The sequence below is a fragment of the Dermacentor silvarum genome, chromosome 11 (genome assembly GCF_013339745.2).
Source record: "Dermacentor silvarum isolate Dsil-2018 chromosome 11, BIME_Dsil_1.4, whole genome shotgun sequence".
Classification (NCBI taxonomy): Eukaryota; Metazoa; Arthropoda; class Arachnida; order Ixodida; family Ixodidae; genus Dermacentor; species Dermacentor silvarum.
In genome coordinates this window covers 106,540,173-106,559,191 of record NC_051164.1, presented here as the reverse complement: position 1 = coordinate 106,559,191, position 19,019 = coordinate 106,540,173, and the positions used below count along the sequence as shown (strand labels likewise).

The 19,019-nt window shown below is 44.5% G+C and overlaps 3 protein-coding genes and 1 long non-coding RNA gene across 5 annotated transcripts in view; 2 read left to right on the top strand and 2 right to left on the bottom strand.

The window, feature by feature from the left end:
• LOC119433358 (rapamycin-insensitive companion of mTOR) overlaps nucleotides 1-7,424 on the bottom strand; it is a 61,903-nt gene extending 54,479 nt beyond the window's left edge. Inside the window, exons 1-4 of the mRNA XM_037700517.2 lie at nucleotides 7,244-7,424; nucleotides 7,114-7,161; nucleotides 6,409-6,565; nucleotides 3,902-4,224 (exon numbers count right to left, since the gene is read on the bottom strand). Coding sequence (XP_037556445.1) covers nucleotides 3,902-4,224; nucleotides 6,409-6,565; nucleotides 7,114-7,161; nucleotides 7,244-7,298 — 583 coding nt within the window. The 5' untranslated portion in view covers nucleotides 7,299-7,424. The remainder of the gene's footprint in view (nucleotides 1-3,901; nucleotides 4,225-6,408; nucleotides 6,566-7,113; nucleotides 7,162-7,243) is intronic.
• Nucleotides 7,425-7,670: 246 nt separating this feature from the next.
• Nucleotides 7,671-12,792, top strand: LOC119433359 (sulfotransferase 1C2-like). Of its 2 annotated transcripts, none has more exons than XM_037700519.2 (3): nucleotides 7,671-7,889; nucleotides 9,328-9,613; nucleotides 11,956-12,792. In XM_037700519.2, exons 2-3 carry the CDS (start codon nucleotides 9,413-9,415, stop codon nucleotides 12,709-12,711), a joined length of 957 nt encoding a protein of 318 aa, XP_037556447.1. In that variant the 5' UTR covers nucleotides 7,671-7,889; nucleotides 9,328-9,412; the 3' UTR covers nucleotides 12,712-12,792. The 2 variants fall into 2 exon arrangements, with proteins under 2 accessions (XP_037556447.1, XP_049514938.1); XM_049658981.1 differs by having other exon boundaries at nucleotides 7,875-7,953.
• Nucleotides 12,793-13,963: 1,171 nt separating this feature from the next.
• LOC119433076 (60S ribosomal protein L37-like) lies at nucleotides 13,964-18,169 on the top strand. Its single transcript, XM_037700219.2, has 4 exons — nucleotides 13,964-14,094; nucleotides 14,340-14,475; nucleotides 15,054-15,138; nucleotides 18,038-18,169. Exons 1-4 carry the CDS (start codon nucleotides 14,092-14,094, stop codon nucleotides 18,111-18,113), a joined length of 300 nt encoding a protein of 99 aa, XP_037556147.1. The 5' UTR covers nucleotides 13,964-14,091; the 3' UTR covers nucleotides 18,114-18,169.
• LOC125941476 (uncharacterized) lies at nucleotides 16,249-18,038 on the bottom strand. The gene is made up of 2 exons (XR_007464361.1): nucleotides 17,735-18,038; nucleotides 16,249-17,051 (listed from the first exon to the last, which is right to left on the bottom strand). It is a non-coding gene; the product is annotated as an uncharacterized LOC125941476 (long non-coding RNA).
• Nucleotides 18,170-19,019: the final 850 nt, after the last annotated feature.

Genomic DNA, 19,019 nt, shown 5'->3' with positions numbered 1-19,019 from the left:
CCCTTTATGGGTCTTTTGTGACATTAGCATCCGTCATGGACACGATTAGGCCTAAGGCCCTTCAGGAGCTGCCGGTCGCATGTTCGAAGACGACCATGCCGTGACATTTAGCGGGTGCAAACGGATTCGCTAGTTTTACTATACTCGCCCAAGCTTCGGAGAAACCTCGTTCGGAACAGAAAGCTTAATTTGTTCAGATGAACTCAATATTTTGCGGGCGGAATAACGGAAATCTCGGGGGACCATAGAGCGCTTTGTTCATACAACCATCGCCCACTTTCACGCTGGATCAGACCGGAAAAATTCGGTCGAAGCGAATAACTTCATTCGAACGAACTGGATTGTTTTTTGTTTTTTTTTCGTTGCCGCATAAAGCTATGCGGTAGATGGGTGGTTCAGCATCGTGTCAGATGGCCGACGCTGCGGCGGCCTCTACTGCCTTAATTCCAAGTGTTTGTGGAGTGCACTTGAGCGACTTTGCAGAACGAGTGAAGCCGCCTGGACTTGCTATTGCTGCCATCGTCCATGTCCCTGCCTGCTGTCGGCCTCAAATTGCAGCGGAGGCCCCTCCCTGTTCAAGGGCCAATGCAGCAGCACATGGCAGCCACAATGAGGGAGGCCCACCATCATACACTCCCACGAGGATGCGTCGGTGTGAGATTTACTGTGCCGGCGCAAGCGCTGCTTTGAGAAAGTCCTGACCCGCTGTTGCCGGGTGGACATTGCAGCACGCATCTTGAGGGCAAGCCATCTTCAGCCCCGTCATCGTCAATCACTGAGACAGCTGCCATATCTGGGCGGCCGCCACACACGACTATGCTGCCTATCAACGTGGATTCTGCCATTTCCTGCCGGAGTTTACCATCGCATCTGCCAGGATACTTTGTCAATGCCGTCGTTCGAGCGATTTCTACGCCGTAGGGCAACAATTAAGGGTGGAGGGATATGGGAATCCTCGGGTACAATGACCGCCGCACGCGCACCAGGGAAATTTGGGAGAGGGGAAACTTTCCTTCCGCGGGCGGCGCACTGGAATCACAAGCGCTATCAGCGCCACCGGGTGTTTCATGTGAGATCCCGCTGACAACGCCTGGGTCTCTTTGGGCCCCAGCAAGCGGCGATGGCGGAGGTCTCCGCCACCGCTCCCATATTCCCGCACGTAGTTAGTCAACCACGTTCTTGCCACGGCAAACGCCGCGCCCGCCCGTATTCCCCAGTTGGCAAGTCGGAAGCCCTTCTTTACCTAGTGTATTATTCTCTTCGAGGGGACCCTCAGCGATGTCAACTATAGCTAGCTGGCCTGCTCGAAGTGTTAGTTGCAATCGTAATAAATGCTTTCCGAGTGTACACGTGGTTGTCGTCTATTGTTTCCTCGAGCTTGTACCAGACCGCGGTTGATGCGCAAGCATGCACCTACCGCCGGGCTCGGTGTGCCGAGGCAGAGGGCTGTGGGCCCCATCCCCTCATATCCCGACAAATCTCAGAGGCCATGTCCAGCCAATGAGGCCGTTTCCGGTAAACCTTCCCGTACCTCTCTCAAGACGCCGAGAAAGAAGTGGCTTTGCAATGGAAGCTTTTTTGGAGACAGACCACGCGTATGCCTGTTTGTACATTTATGACAAATCCAACATTGATTTTAAAGACAAGGAGTTGGGCACAGGCGGGAAAGCAGTGTGTGTGCCTCAGTGTCCCTGTACCACCAGATCGGTCGCACCCGAAACCTTCTCACCCACTTTCAGGAATGTTGGCGTCGCACAAGATCAAATTAGTATTATAGCGTTCACTGTCACCAGCAGCTCCTCGTACGTATCCGACATGCCTGAGTGTGACCGGGGGTGGCGCAAAGAAACACAGAGACCTCCAATGAAAGACCAAATCAGCTGAACGGAACGCGCGTTTTCATAAGAAGTATGAAATGGAACGAGACAAACTCGGGACGCCAAACATTTCTTTCTCTATGTGCCAAGCGTCACTGCCGCGTCCCACAAAACGCGAATGTTAACTTGCCTGTGTGCATCTGTTGCGCAGATGCTCGTCGCGCTAGCCGTGTCGTGCGCGTTTTTGTCACTAGTGCGAATGTACCCTTAGATGACTCATGGGTCGAAAAATCCGCTGTCCGGCGTTATGGCCCCAAAATTCACAGTGCCACCATGGTAGCACAAACAAAGGTCTGGGTTCGAGTGACTTAATTAACTCTACCTTAATTGCGATAGTTAATTAAGGCACTCCTCTGCCTCTTGCTTCGACGGGTCTCCGAAACTCGAGATTATGCAACCTCCAATACTAAATGCAAGGGATGACAGCTTACATGATGCCATGCCCGTCTCAGCACGCCTGCTTTTTTCACACGCAGATTACCGCTAAAGCAGAATGCGCGGCTGCATATGCGCTCAGCCACGCTTACAGCCATGGACAGCCACGGGAGACGCACGCCAGAAATCGAGACGCCCACGCGAACTTATCCCCCACTCCCACCCCTTCCCCTCTTTCTCTTTGCTCGTACGGGAAGGCAGCACTCGTGAAGCAACCACCTTTCTTGTCTCACCCTCGCACGCTTTCACTCGCACCTAAAGCACACAGTGCGTGGTGCGCGATAGGATCTTATCGCACTGGAACTTTATACGGAACATGACGCTGCTGACCATCTGCGTCCGTGGAAGTTTCCATTTATTTTCTCGGTATTCCTTTGCGGCGGCAGTGAAATTTTGTTACATTGAAATCGCATAAAAACACTCTTCATTATATTGAGGTTATAAATACATGGTGTTCTATGGACAAGAGGTTATGAAAAGTCAAATAATTCGTTATATCGAGAATTTCGTAATATTGAAGTTCGTTACATCGAGGTTTAACTATATTTTTTGCAGCCAACCACTGGACATGTCTTCCCTCTATCGTTCAACATTTTGTAGTATATATGGAGCAAAGTGCATTAATGAACACCCAGATTCATTTCCGACAGATTGCACAATAGCAGGGCAGAAGCGGTAATAGTTCCGTATTTGTGCGCTTTCGCTGAGAAAATGTGCAGCGTGCCATCGAAAGAGCCATCTCTTTCCTGTAGAGCAAACTGCTCCGTGAAAATGGCCTATATAGCCATGTGACTGTTAGTCATTAATTGCATCGTCGAGGACATTATACCATAGCTTGGCACTCTTTGGTCATCGTTGGCCCTTGCGCCATAAAACCCCACATATCATCATCATCATCATCTATCAGCCTACTTGCAGGAACGTGGCGCATCTTTGCAAGCCTCTAACTCAAGGCTGGTAGTAGTGCTCAACTGATCAGGACCTCCGAATCTGCCGACGCGAGCAGGGTGCCTACATAAGTAACCCTGTCTATTGCGAGAGATTCCGCAATGGATCTACCATAGTTGTGCTTCCACAATGATAGATCCGTTGTGATACTTCCTTTACTTATGTACATTTTGATTTTCAATAAACTTTGCGCTTTGAAGACAGTGCCATCATTCACTTGCTGAGAAAATCTGCACCTTTCATACCGTGCCATTTCAGACAGCACATACAGTCAAACCTCATAACAAAGTCGCATCCAACACAAAGTTATCTTCGTTACATGTGTGTTTGTTATAACAAGGTGTTCCAATTTATTCTAGATAAAACGGGCAAGGACAGTGTTCGAACATGGTATAAACAACATGCACTATATAATGCCGCCTCTGTGCAAAATTGTAGCGCAATTGAGTCAGCTGCTTAGCCAAAAGAAGCATTTATATTTGGCTCCCTTATCTGTCCAACACTAGTGTATATATAACAGACCGTCTAGGTCCTCTCACTTGCCTAGTTTTTCGCACTGCTTTTGCGTGATCGCTGACCAACCAGCTCACCTCTGTATTCTACTACAGTATAAAACCACAGTAACCACAGTAGCAACATACCTAGCTCACAAATGGTGGCCAGGCAGGCACGAACAAGGTCGTCCGTCTCCTTGGCGCCATCCGCAGCCACGGCAACAAGGCTGCGGGCAAGTTGAGTTGGCAGCTCAAGTGGCGCCACGGCAACCAGGCGTCGCACCAGCCTGAGGGCTTGAAGCCGCTCTGTGCGGCTCTCCAGGGCAGCATCCAGTGCACGTGCCACAAGGCGTGGAATGTGTGATGCCACGAGTGCCCGGGCGGCATCAATGTCTCTGACAAGATGGCGCAGAGCACGGAGGCATCCTGCTCGCACTTCACTGGCATCGTGCACAAGGAGCACCCGCAGACTGCAGAAACCAGATTAGTGTTTTGATTGACTGATTGATTGATCGATTGATTGACTGAATTGAAGGGGTTTTAAAATCCTAATGCAACACAGCGGCTACAAGAGGCAATACAGCGGAGCATCATGGATTGATTTCAACCACTTAAGGTACACCCTTGATTGAATCACTATTTACAGTGCAAAAACAACACAGACATGGAAAAGTAGGGACGATACAAGCGCTCGTGTCATACCTAACTTTCCTTGTCCGTGTCTTTTTTGTGCTTTAAGTCTACTCCAACTACTTCAAGTCGTACATGCACAGTGTGCATAAAACTATTGGACCAATAGCCGAAGCTAGTGTAAGCTTGTGTTTGTGTACATTCTGCAGCAGTTAAAACGAACACAAAACTTGCCCAAGTACTCCACTCATTGCAGTGGACTGATTGATAGATAGATGGATTGACATGGTTTAAAATCCCAAAGCAACACAGGCATTATGAGGGACACCCTACAGTGTGTACTAAAAACAAACCCAATAAAATAGAACCCTCCCACCCCCTCGCCTCTTGCCTTAACATAGCCATAAAGGGCTCTTAGAGAATTGTCCTACCAGAAGTTCAACACAATATGAGTACTCCAAATCTGCAAAAGCTAAATAAATGTCCCCAAATCAATCAGCTTATCAGAACTTTAACAGAACCTCAACCTTAGCAGAACTTGAAAGAAGTCTGATATATTATGATCTTTTATCCAATGAAACTTAGACAATGAAACCAAGAAAAGCATATGGTAATTTAATTGTCTTAATTAAAATGCATAAATGATAAAGTAAAATGAAAGTGGACGAAAAACCACTTGCCGCAGGTGGGCAAGCAGTGTATTCATCCACTTTAATTTACTTTTACTTTATTATTTCTGCATTTCATTTCAGAACAAGTAATTTACCCTATGCTTTCCTGGGTTTCATGTGATTGTGACTAACAAAAATTGGGCCCCTCAGTTCCCCTTATTTTCTGTCCAAAAATTTTTAATATGTGCTTGCTCTGTTTACAACCACATTTTCTCCAGTCTGAATTATAAGTTCTCAATTAAACAAAAAATTACCAGAAATCCGCAATACCAACATTGCATGTCTTTTTGCCCCTTGCCATCCCAGAGAATCAATGCCCAACCTTTGCCAACTAGAACTCCTATTACTCCCCCCCATAAATCTTCCCATACTTCCAAAAAACGAAGAAATATGGGAAAAGAACTACCTTGCAGAGAGTGCTTCACTTCCACACTGTAATGCCCGCAAGCGACAAAGTAAACAATGATAAACAATCTTACCAAGGTCATGTGCCCATTGCACAAAAATGAATGGAGGAATGTCTTATCAAGAAGGCAGTTAGTCAGCCACTCAGCAACAAATGAACACAGAGTAAAATGCACTTCTTGCGGATTGCCAGTGAATTCTCTCGGAGCTCCTCCTCTGCGGTGTGATACACGAGATAGTCTAGAAGCACAGATTGGTCAGTTACCACCTTTCACCAAGAGGATCTGCCTGATCAAAGTCATAAAAAAATAAGTTTGCATTTCCTCAAAAGCTTTGCAGTATTTAGCACTGCTCTATTACAGCAGCTTCTCATGGGGAAAAATAAGCAAGGGAGAAGAGCTAAACAATACGCCTTATCTTGAGAACAGTACCATATCAATAAAGCAGCCTTCACCTACAAAATCTAAAAGCAAAACGAAGAACTTGTTGCTATTGTTGGATATCCGCCGGGATGTTTACTGTCCCATCCAGCATGAGGATGTTACAAAAGAAATGCTAATACAGACAGCAATGCGAAGACAGCAAATACAGATGAGAGTCTACATGTGCGATGGCTGTGAAAGGCACTTATAACTTTCACCGAGAGTTTCAACGAGCTTAGGGACCACATTCGAAAACCAAATATGTTCCCTTAGCCAAGTAGTAACGAGAGATCGTTCCTAGTTTACCGAAAGCCCTTCGATCACAAAGCTTTAGTACCACATCACGCAATACCATCAGCGTGTCACCGTGCAAGACGTGTTCTCTCCGTTCGGAACAATTTCATTACCACGAGGTCACCGTAACAACCACACCGCTCTACAGTTGAAAGGCGACCTGTCAGCGCATAATGCATAAACAAATGCGAGAACGAAACTAAATGATGACGGCGTTTTGCAGTAAACTCACCAACAGAATAAATCTTCAAGGGTCAGCCCGAGTTCTGTTTCTGGAGTGATCTTCGGGCTGAGTTTCACAAGACAGTTAAGGTAGGCTATCTTCCTCTGCTTGCTGCCGTCTTGGCGGACCAAATAGATGAGAACCTCCCTCAGGTTGTCCGCCACGCCTGTGGAATTCAGACGATTTCGAGCAAGAAAACAAAAATATCAGGAGAAAATTACAACACAACTCCGTGGTACGTGCCGTTAAGAAAACGGATGACAGAAGAGACATATCGGAGTAAACTAGTGAAACAAGTTTACTAACATGAGTTTCAGAGAGAGGAAACTTCCGCGAGCACACAGACCTAGCAGCGTCTCGTTCGGTGCTTCACCTAAATCAACGGTCTCGTACAACTCGAGCAAAATGAGATGCCGTAAGTTTTATCGGTGATTCAATTAGCGCAAACGCTAACAAGTGACAAAATGCCAAGGTAACGCAGGATCAACTCCGACGAACATAACGGTACAAGACGCTCGAAAATAAACAAACGCTCGAGAAGCAACAAGTTTCGTTTACGACTAGCAAACGGTTGACCCGGTCCTGCGGGTCAGTAACGAAGTAGTAAAACATTACTGCCGAAGCTATCACCGAGTAAACATGCCAAGCGCAGCGCGACGAAAACACAACCATAAATGTTTTGGACAACTTATTTCATAAGCTGATAAGCCTAACCTTTAGTTAAATCAAGGTGAACCGTCTCTTCCTCGCTGTCATGGCGTCCTGGAATTAAAAGATGGACATGTGATTCATCATAAGGGATTGTAGACGAAAAACAGTGTCAATAAAAACTTAACAAGCTTACTTCTTAATGAACGGCCGCCTCTAGAGCTCCGCTGGCGGAACATGACGTGCGCCATGTTCTTTGGGAGGCGTTCCGGTTTACATACGGCGACGCCAAATGCGGCGAAGCAGGGAACTTGTAAAGAACAGAAAATACCGTGTAAATTCGTATGCACAACAACTCACTGATGGTACCTCACTTGTCCCCTGTGTATTTCGTGCCTTGTGTTTTTCCAGAATCGCAAGAGCGGTTCCAAGGAACAGAGAAAAAAAAAATGGCGATCACGCGTATGATAAGATGCGTTGTGGCAGTGGCAGCGCACGCTATCCTTGCGCTATCAGCTATTAAAAGTGAGTCACGCGAATAATATGCTAAAAATCAAAGCACCAGTGATGTGAGATAAGATCTACCCTACAGCTGCACCGTAATACATTCGATACAATGGTTCAATGGTCGTTTCTGCCTTTACATGGCCAGTTGTTCGAACCGGAAACAAAGTTTCGGTTTCTGTCGCACATGCGCGGCTCAGCTGGCGGCTGATATTTCTGAAAATAAAAAGAAAAGCAAAATTTAAAAATATATATATGTATATACTGAGTCACGAGACCGGATGCGCACCAGGCTTTCATCGAAAAACCGCCGTAGATCAAAACAACTCGCCGAAGCGGTAAGTTAACCAAAACTGCACAAGCGCAACTTTCCAGTTTACCGTACTGTATAGTTGGTTATAGGTGTTCTCTGGTACCTTCGCAGCATTCTACGCTTAGTTTACGAAGGCGCAGTCGATGTTTATAACAAATGGTGCTTTCATAACAATATTCAGATTTTACCTTGTCATTGGTTTTTGTGCCTACATTATTGGTGGGTTATTTCAATCAGCTTTAATAATTTAAGAGAATGTTAATTACGTAGAATTCAGCGCAGTGTCAAACCATTACTGTGAGAATGGATTGAGAACTTATTTTAAATATATTCTTATCAACTGTAAAGACTAGATGCAGAAAACATAAACCTGGATCAATTGGTAAAAGAAACTTGACAAGATTAGCTTTTGTGGTGATGTAGATGATACAAGCGTTTCATAGTGCTATAGGCGCACGCATGTGCTTACGAGAGCTGTACTTCACAGCGGATCGAGCTTGTACGTTAGCTTATCTTCGAGATAATCAGTTGCCCCAGTATTTACTCATGCATGACGCGACGATCAAGTATGAATGCAAGTATGAAGTAAAACGGGCGCTCTCGCGACTTTTCGAACACACCAAGCAGCACAAACGAAAGGAAGACACAAGTGAACGCTAACAAAGGCGGAAGGCACAGTACGTTGGCCTTTTTTTTTATACCTAATTTTTTCGTATATATATATATATATATATATATATATATATATATATATATATATATATATCTTTTTGTGAAAATACAGTTCACACTGTTTCAGGGCATGCACTAAATGCAATCATTTCTAGATAATGCTTGACAAAATGCGCCCGTAGTTGAATCGGCTGGCTTTTGCGACACATCAAAATAAAGACAGGAAGAGCACCACAATGACGTGCCGAACCTCCGGGAGCGCTATCAGTGCTCAGGTATGGTGCGTGCTTATAATCTCTTAACAAAACGTCGTTTTGTGCATTGAAGCACAAAAGTAACTGGAACGTCAATGCATTTCTCCACAAAGTTCGGGAACAAAACGAACCAGAATGTCTTCAAGGTTTTCTGTAGCTAATAGTAATATGCCATTTCATTACCCCTTTCCTTTTATTTTTTTATTATTTATTTTTCTTTCTTTCTTTTTGTTTTTTATTAGAATTATTTTGTGGGATACCGTTTGCGCCGCCAACCATTTGTTCATTTTTTTCGAGTTCCATATATGGACATGTATAGCTGCTGTAATGAAGTGCCTCATCGTTTTCCTTGTTTTTTTTTTTTAATTCTTTTTATTATCTTATAATACTTGAAAATGTAAATTACCACATGAAAGAATTGAAAGCACCTGTATACACGTGCTTCTCTTAGTCCGCGTCCTCTGCACGCGCGCCTTTTACGGACTCTTCGCGTCCAAATTATGTCTGTTGGAACAAACCAATGGAATTTCCGTGCAGGCACCTATAGCGAGGAATCAGCGTGAACGCGTTGTGATCGACAAGCTGCTCGCGCCTCGATTTAGGTGGTCCCCCGGTGTCCGTCATGCAGGTGCGTGACATGTACTCACACTACGGTTGCGGATCGCAGCGCTACGTTTGCGAAGACGGTGACATCATCCTCGTCTCGTACCCCGGTTGCGGCGTTCACTGGGTCCAACAGATCGTCCAGCTCATCCTCAACTCCGGCCAAAGCGCCCAGGACTACGTCGAGTTCATGAGGCGCACGCCCTTCCTGGATAGGCTTGTACGTCACTCAGATATATACAGTGTTGTTCAACAGCTAGTAAGGCGAAAGCCGTATGTTTCTCATGAATCAGTAGTCCTTGAGCGAAAACGCGTCGACGACACTAAAGGTACGAAAAAGCTACGAACCGTCGACCTTTGGTGTTAATGAAGGCGAATTTAATTAAGACACAGTTAATTAAAATAGAGTTAATTGCGGCACTCGAACCCACGACCTTGGGTGGGAGTCGAACCCTCGACGTTTGGAATTAAGAGGGGTGACTAAGCGAAGTACACTAAGTGAATTAAGGGGGTGAGAAAGCGAATTAGGAGGATGAGTAAGCGAATTAAGAGGGATGACTAAGCGAAGTAGACTAAGTGAATTACGGGGTATGTGTACATCATGTGTCCGTCTTTAATGCAGCGGCACTTCAACATTACTACAACCAACTTGGCGGCACTTGGGCTTTCGCATTTAAGTCGTCTTTGGGGTAACATAAGAGACCCTGTGAATTTTCTACATAAAGAACTTCAGTATGCGTGAACCTTACATTATACTCTCACTGGCGTATATACAACTCTAAGTCTAAGAATCGAAGTAACCTGAAATAAATAAATAAATAAATTTTCTTATGTGTACTTATTAGGAATAACAATAAATGGTCACGTATACCTCCACGGAGCGCCATTTTACTTTCAGTCCGAATTAAAGGCAGGGACAGTGAAGCTGTTAAAAGAAAGTATTTAAGAACAAGTAAGTATTTGCAATACAGTCAAACGCCTTTGTAACGAAGCGCTTGAGACATCATGGAATCCTTCGTTATACAGGTTACTTCGCTGTAAAGATCGCACAGCGTACGCTCACAATAGAACAGCATAAAAAAAAAAAAAACATTCATGCAGCGAGAAAAAAACTTTTACATGAATTCAAGAGATATATAAGTCCGTAACCTTGTTCTGTACACTTCGTCCGACGGAGTGTGTGACTGTAGCCGACCTTACGGCACCGAAGTTGACGGCATTTCTCCGCGTCTTTGTTGTGGCGTTGACCGGCGTTCTTCATGCGCGCCGCTGTTCAGAGGTGGCGGCGCTACGTTCGTTCATCGTAAGGCAACAAATAAGCCGCCGGTAAATTGGTTGAACAGTCGACTCCCGTTAATTCGACTTTTCGCTTAATTCGAACGCACTGGAAAATCCTGGCGAGAAACCATACATTGCTCTGGAAGGAAAGCTTGTTTAGTACGTACTGACTAATTGGTTTTTTCGGCGACAACAGTGGCGAAAACAAACTGTCCTGTAGGGATGATGACGTCTTGCTCTGTGCCTTGGGCGATTTCGTCAGCGCCGACGATAATTTAGAGGTCTGTGGGCCAGTGCATAGTTATTGTAATGCTGTATTGAAATATAGTCTGTTGATTATGACACACACACACACACACACACACACACACACACACACACACACACACACACACACACACACACACACATATATATATATATATATATATATATATATATATATATATATATATATATATGGGGCAGAAACTTGGAGGTTAACAAAGAAGCTCGAGAACAAGTTAAGGACGGCACAAAGAGCGATGGAACGAAAAATGTTAGGCCTAACGTTAAGCGACAGGAAGAGAGCTGTGTGGATCGGAGAACAAACGGGGATAGCCGATATTCTAGTCGACATTAAGCGGGAAAAAATGGAGCTGGGCAGGCCATGTAACTAGGTGAGGTGATGTAACTAGGTGAGGTGATGAAGTTAGGAAATTTGCAGGCGCAAGTTGGAATCAGCTATCGCAAGACAGGGGTAATTGGAGATCACAGGGAGAGGCCTTCGTCCTGCAGTGGACATAAATATAGGCTGATGATGATGTTGATGATATATATATCATTTTGCCGCCTTTAGTAAATTCGACCTTTCGGATAATTCGACCAAAACTTGCGGTCTCGCAAGGGTCGCGCTAATGGAAGTCGACTGTATGCAGCGGTCTTCGCTGTAAAGGCGCTTACAATACATATGAAAGATCGGAATTAGGCCGGGACATGCTGAACATTTCGCTGTACAGGTCATTTCGCTTTAGAGGAGGTCCACGTATTCAAATAAATAAATAAATAAATAAATAAATAAATAAATAAATAAATAAATAAATAAATAAATAAATAAATAAATAAATAAATAAATAAATAAAATAACTTCTTTAGAGGAATGTTCTTTTTTTTTTCAGAGTTTAGTGGTCTGCTCATAAATATTTGCTGAAGGCAAATACATTTGGTACTCCGCGTTCTAACTGATAGTATATTATAAAATAAACACCTGTTCTGAGAACATTGCACTTGTCCGGCAATTCGCAGAACGCTACAAGAAGACGAAGCTGCGATCCCGACCTCGTTGTTCCTGCACGGCCGAGGACACTGAGGACTCACCTTCAGATACTTCGTGGCGGCGTTTCGCACTCTAAAGTCAGGTACGTCTACGTCGCACGCAACCCGTGGGACTGCTGCGTCTCCCTATACCACCGCGTCAAGTTCAGCTCGACAAGGTCGCCTGCGCTCGTAACCCCGCGTTCGAATTTCGACGAATTCTTCGATCTCTTCGTGAAGGGCAAGTTCAGCTTCGGCGATTATTTCGACCACGTTCGTAGCGCTTACGACCACCGGGACGAGGACAACGTCTTTTTCGTTACGTTCGAGGACTTGAAAGCGGACAGGGAGGGCGTCGTATTGAAGCTGGGCCACTTCCTCGGCGAAGAATACGGCGAAGCGCTGGAAAACTGCCGTGTGTTCGCGGACGTCTGCGAGAAATCGAGCTTCGACTACATGAAACGAGTGTACGGCGATCCGAAACAGGGTTTGGATTCGTTGTCTGCTACTGCGTCCACTTCACCTTCCGCGGCTGCAGAAGGCGTCTTCGCGTCTGGCCTCCTGCAAGATGGCGACCGATTCTGCCGCGCTCTTCGGTCGGGCAAGGTGAACGACTGGAAAGAACATTTCACACTGGAGCACCGAGACAGGATGAAGGTGAGGATAGCGGAGAAGACCAAAGGATCGGACTTGATGAGCCTCTGGAGACTTCAGTCCAGATACAAGTGCTTGGCAGCGTATTCTTGAAGTGATGGTGGTGCAGATTATAAGATTTGCGCCATTTGGGGCTTAGCTCGTCCCCCAGCAATAAACGACGTCTATCTTGCATGTATTTTCTTTCTTTACACCCGGTATAGTTGCAGCCACGGTGGTTCTAGCTACCACCGTAGTTGCAGCTCACGAACGGCAAGCGTGAGCATCAGCGAGCGTGGCATAACGTTTCTGACAGGTAAGTATTACAACGAGTACAGTACGCAAGATAGATGATATTTATCGTGAGGGGACAAGATAGTACATACAAAATGGTGTAAAGGTGTTTTTGGCGGTGATTTTATGAACACGGGCTCGTTTTGCAAATACCCGCATGTTGCTTTTTCGGCATTCAAGTTTGTTGTAGCTTTTTGCTAAATTGTTCATGTTGTTGTTGTTGCCTCCACACATCTAGTAACGTTGGCTCGTACCCACAGGGGGGATTGGCCACATCAGGTGGTTTGAAATGTACGTCTGTGTGTAAGCTCGCAGCTATAAAATCAGCGAAAAAAAAAAAAGGGGGGGGGGGGCGACAACCAGCGCATTTGGGCTGAAGTTATTACCAGATCGACTATTTTTACAATTTTATTATTTATGTTTACGTCCAGCCACACGTTATCCTCACACCAATCCTCGCAAGTACTACCTACTTGCGGCATCGTGCAAATGGTTGAAAGTAGAGGGTTGTTCAAAGGTTGAAAATCGCGCCAGAACGAATGACGCTAACGCCCCCTATCGCGATGCTGACACATCCGAATTACGGATCTCGGAAGTTTGTGACTTTGGATATCTTTGGCGATAACACATGATTCCACTGCGTTACATAGTGGAATCTCAGAGTCGCTCAGAGCATAAAGGAATATGCTCTGAGCCTATCGCGTGACGTTCTGAGAGCCTTTGGTTCCTCAAGTGATCTGGTTCTCCATGTCTATCAGCTCATGCGCGGCCTCCAGTTGATACGCTTGCGGTAAAGCAAAAACAAGAGTAAAGGTTTCTCAAATCACCAAATTTCTGGTTTGAAGAAAATACACATCACCATGCACACCCACATAAAATAACAACAAGGGCTTGCACTTAAAAATGGAGTAAGAGTACCCAAGAGCATGGATCCCTTGATGAACCTGCATGAAAGCCAATTTTTAAAAACAATGCTATCAGCACACTAACAGCCTTTGAATAGACAGCACATCACATTACGTAAATTTGTTCTGTGGGACGATAGCACCAACACCACTGACCGTAACTACAGTAACCACCGCGACCGGCGTCAGCAACATGAACTGCATAAATACACGGCCGACTACTAGCGCCACCACAAGCCCAGCCCCCGCATTGCTCTTCGTGCCAAGTCCTTTCCCGGATTGGTAGATCGTCAAGATGGTGAGTGTTTTCTCGTTGCTCCGAAATCTATTAGAATCGTTAATTGTAGGTTTTACTATTCGATGAGACATTCATTAAACGATTCTGTCGTTCCGAGCGATTACAACTGCAGTTCTATTTTGTCAGAAAATTTCTCATTTCGATAAAAAGGAGCTGTCGGCGCCCATGCAGCCGCCTTGGTTTCAACCCAGGACGCGTTGTGCGACCTGTGTTTGACAAACGTTTTTTGTGCTTTTCCATTTCAGACGAAGGGTACCTCCAGTTTTGGAAAACGGAGAAATAAGACCCACACGCTGTGCCGGCGTTGCGGGCGCAGCAGTTACCACATTCAGAAGTCGCGATGTGCCCAGTGCGGCTACCCCAACAGCAAGATGCGCAGCTGTAAGTAAACGCATTTCTGCCTCGTCGTCGTACTTAACAGTGCTTTTTACGCATAGTGTACTTTATTCCCGATTGGTACTCGCGCGAACGCGCCTCCTGCTGAACTTGTTGCCTACCGTGTCATTTGTGCGAGACAGTTTTCGACTGGGAAGCGTTGTAGTTCCAGCGTGCTAATAACGGGATGGCAGTCTTGAAGTTAATTTTGTCTCAAGCCGTGTGATTTTACAATCATTGAGCTGGCCACACTTGTTCATAGGCGGCGTCCATTATTTTAAGTGTTGGTAGAAAGAAGCGTGAGATTGATCCAAATGTCACCAAGTAGTATCCTTTTCTAGGTGTCACGTTTTCTTGCGTTCGGTGTGGGAGAAAGCATTTTTAGCTTTGACTATGCGGTATAAGCACTGTTAAATACGTGTTGACGATTGCAGTTGCTATGTGCATGTGATGTAAAAACTTATTTGATCATATGGATCGTGCTGATCTAAGGAACCACTGATGCACTGTTGCCTTTAGTTGAAGCGTACTAGCGTTGTTACTGCGTTATAATTTGTGGCGTTTACGTTTTGCGCCTACTGCAGACAACTGGAGCGTCAAGGCTAAGAGGAGGAAGACCACCGGGACTGGTCGGCTCCGCCACCTCAGGAAGGTCTGGAGGCGTTTCAGGTGAGCTACGGTAGCAAATAAGAGTCGCATTCAAAAACATGATCTAACTACTGCCACTGTATCGAACTGATACCGTTTTGGTAATTATCTAAAGCTCCCTTTTGGTTAAAACACATTGGCGAGTTAGTTGGTTAGAATCTATGACAGAATGTGTAAGCGTGACTGATCGAGGACGTAGAAAGACACACAGAGACAGCGCTACTTTCAACTAGGGATTTTTTCGCTCGCACTGATATGTACCCAACGAGTGGAAACAAACGAGACATAGAACATTCAGTGGTGCATATTGATGAACTGTACCTGTCTAAGGCATCCTTTTTTCTTTTACACAAAATCTTAGGCAACCTCTCACTTCAGTTCTAAGCCTATTTTGGCTTTACTTCTGTTTTATATATCCAGTAAAAGCAATTAACTGAGATGCAGGAAAGCTGAGTATTTGTGGTGTCCACTTTTTATGGGTTTAACCAAGTCACATGCTATATTCTCGGAAGTGGTCAAATGAGAATACAAGCCCTCATTGAGCTGTGATATCAGGCCTGATGGGAATCAAAATTCATTACCTTCAACTTCATAGACATTATTGGCACACTATTCTATTGTTCCAAAATTTCCACTGCACATTGTAGAAGTTCTCACGTGGCTACATCTTTTCATCTAGCTGTGTTTAACCTTCATGTTATAAGATTTTTCTGCAGCATGTGCAGTTGAAACTGTCCTGCAAAATTATTTACAGTTGAACTTCTCACATGTGCTCAAAGCCATTCAGGCTGTCAAGTAGAATGACGTGCTGCTATTGTTATTATAGTGAGGTAGGATAGCAAGTGCCATGCATTCATTTTCTGCATTGGCACTTTTGAGGGAGCTTGCTAATGGTTGAGACTTAACATTTAAATGATAATGGCTATTTGAAATAAAGTAACACTCCCATTCATGCTGTAGACATGGAAACTTAATGACAATTAGTCATTATTTTAGTCTAAATTCAATGAGCATCAGCTGTGTTTTACTGCTACTGGTTAAGTGTTGGCAAGAGCTGTGCATGTTTAGCATTTTAGTTATTTGTTCAAACTACATAGCTATGTTTAGTTCTTGTGATTGCTGTAGCTGTGCATGAAGTAAGTGTTCAGGCATACCACTTAACACATTAATGATCTTGAAAAAATAATTCCTTCATGAACCATCAGGTGTGACTACTGTAAGCAATACCAGTGTAGGCACGAGACAGTGTTCCCAAAATTTTCACTGCTGTTTTCTGACCGTGCTTTCACATTTTTGTGCTTGCACTATTGAAAATGCCTTCATAGACTTCTAGGATAAATCCTTGCGGTGGTGTCAAAATGGTGTATATAAGCAAAAAGCACAGGCCTGTAGTCTATGGGGCCATACAAATACCGAAGAGTCATTTAGTTTTGTTTCTGACACTTTATTCTGGCAGAAAACGGTGAAAATGACAGAGGTTGCATTTTAATAAAATACCTGTACCCAAGTTAATCGCAAAGTCTGTGCATGAAGGCCCACAGTTGAATGATGCGATTTTGAATGGTGCCACACATCCACGCTTAATGTTCCGTGCCATTGTAAAGGTCAGAAACTACTTGAAGAATACAAGTTGAAGAATGGCACTGTATAGGGGATATATTCAGTCAGTTTCAGAGATCAAAATTTCAGTGCCCGCTGGTTGGCTGGTTTAGCAAAGCCGCTCAAATCAGCCAATGCACCATCTACTATCTCATGCGAAAGTGATTGTTCGAGAATACTGCCCTTAGTTGCTTTGTATGAAATCACTGCACTGTCCTGCATAAACAGTGAGGACAAGGCCTGTATTCTGTAGCCCTGTATTATCAAACAATCCTCAACTCAATGCTGTTCCTCCACTCCACTACTCAGTGGAGTGGAGGAACAGCTTAGGGAGCCTACATGCAACGCCGTTTTAGGGTGGTGACAACACCAACATTTTGACCGCTATTTACCGCCAAACTTGGTGGGTAGCCATTTTGGTCCCCAGTCTTTCTGCCTTTTTTTGTCACGCTCCGATGTACTCATGTTGGCACGCGATCTATTAAATTTCTTTAATTTAGTTTTGCGCCAACGCACACAAGAAACCTGCATACATCTTTAATATACTAGTTGCCTTTTCCTTTTATTTTAACACATCAAACTTACTTTTCTATTGCACATCGTGCGACACATATAAAGCAAGAAGTTATAAGGCTCGATGGCATGCTCGTGGTAGGATTATCTCATGCCAAGAATGTGAACTGCATTAAGCATTGTCGTTGCCTTCCAGTTGTACATAATATATAAAGGGTGCTTTTCGAAGTGTGTTGTAGTAAAGACTGTCCTTACTAAAACGTAGACGTGCCGTATACGGCGCTCAGACGTGCCATTTGTCTCTGGCTGAGGACAAAGTTTATTAAAAGAAGTTAATTTCACGTCGGCAAGGGTTGCGGGAAGTGTGGTCTGTCGGCTGGTCTTTCCCCATTTTGGCCCCACAATTAACCTGCCAATTTAGCTGGCGGCGGCAAGTACCCTTACAAAGGCTGTCACTACCCTAAAACGGCGTTGCATGTAGGCTCCCTAGAACAGCTTTGAGCACAGCGCCACTTCTCGACTGCAAACGAAACTACGCTTCTCAAGAATGGCCTTGGACTGCCAATGAAGCACAGTGACCACTTCCGTTTAGAGGCAGCACTGCCATTCACTTTCTCGAGTTGGAAGTGGCATTCCAAGTGGCATTGTGGTGAAGAATTAGACATCTCAAGCATTACCTAAATGCTGATTATTTATTTCCTAAGCACTGAATATCAGTGTGCTGCATACCTGAAACTTATGCACCCATGAACAGTTGCTATATTTTTGGGAAGATCTTGTGTAAAATGTGGCGGTGCTTGTCTTGCAGGCACGGTTTCCGTGAGGGAGGTCTTCCGAAGTCCCAGAAGCACGCAGTTGCTGGTGGATCAGCTGGTGGCAAATAAACATTGTGTATAAAAGCCAACACAAATGCTCGGACAATAAAACTGGGCATTCCCAACTTGCCTGTTACGCTAGCTCACTGATTTTAAGTGGGCAGTTAACGCTATTAGAAACCTCTGAACGATATCTCATTTGTTACAGCTGCATTCTCAAACGCCATAGACTCGTACTAATGAATTCCTTTGGTCAATTTGGAGGAACTGTATTGTGGTCTTGATTAAATACCTATTTCACTGATCGATCTGGAGCAGGTTCCCGAGTGCTCTAGTGGTGGTTTTGGATTAACTTGAGTCTGTGGCGAGCCACTCGGCCTGGTATTAGCTGTTGTGTGTTAACATATTAAGTGTGCAACACTACTCTTTCGTACGACTGTTGTTTGCCAATCTGGAACTATCAGCATTTCAAGCACTAGATGAGAGAAGTAGGAACACTGACATTATTACTTTGATGATTTGACGTAGTCAAGAAGCATGGTAAATTCAGTTTAATTTCTAGGGGTGTGCAAATAGTAATTTTCGAGACGAAGTCGAATAGTGCTAGAGTTGAATCAAATACTTCTCGAATAACAAACAGCTGTTAATGTTGAACGATGTTCACATTCCAGTATACATCTGTTAGCAAGCTTCATATTGTGCAATGACATAAGTGTTGTTCATTAAAAGGACTAAGCATTAGGAACAATAAGCAGTTTTTTTGCATACCCAGACTACTCTTCGGCGAGTGAAAATGATGGCAGTTTCATCGCAAGTCTTGCTCTCTGAGCGATGTATATAACGTGCTCCACTACATAGCATCTTGTACTTTGTCTACTATGGTTGAGGTGAAATTTATTGCACTTTCGCTCCAATTTTTTATCTCTTGCATCTGACTAATTAAAATATTCGTTTACGAATGACTGATTCAAAGGC

What these genes read in the sequence shown, in the direction of transcription:
- LOC119433359 (XM_037700519.2), top strand. Translation starts at nt 9,413, where the DNA reads ATGCAGGTGCGTGACATGTACTCACACTACGGTTGCGGATCGCAGCGC. An exon ending in CGCCCTTCCTGGATAGGCTT is followed by an intron (nt 9,614 to 11,955) that starts GTACGTCACTCA and finishes GGCAATTCGCAG; the next exon opens with AACGCTACAAGAAGACGAAG.
- LOC119433076 (XM_037700219.2), top strand. An exon ending in CAACAGCAAGATGCGCAGCT is followed by an intron (nt 14,476 to 15,053) that starts GTAAGTAAACGC and finishes CGCCTACTGCAG; the next exon opens with ACAACTGGAGCGTCAAGGCT. An exon ending in AAGGTCTGGAGGCGTTTCAG is followed by an intron (nt 15,139 to 18,037) that starts GTGAGCTACGGT and finishes CTTGTCTTGCAG; the next exon opens with GCACGGTTTCCGTGAGGGAG.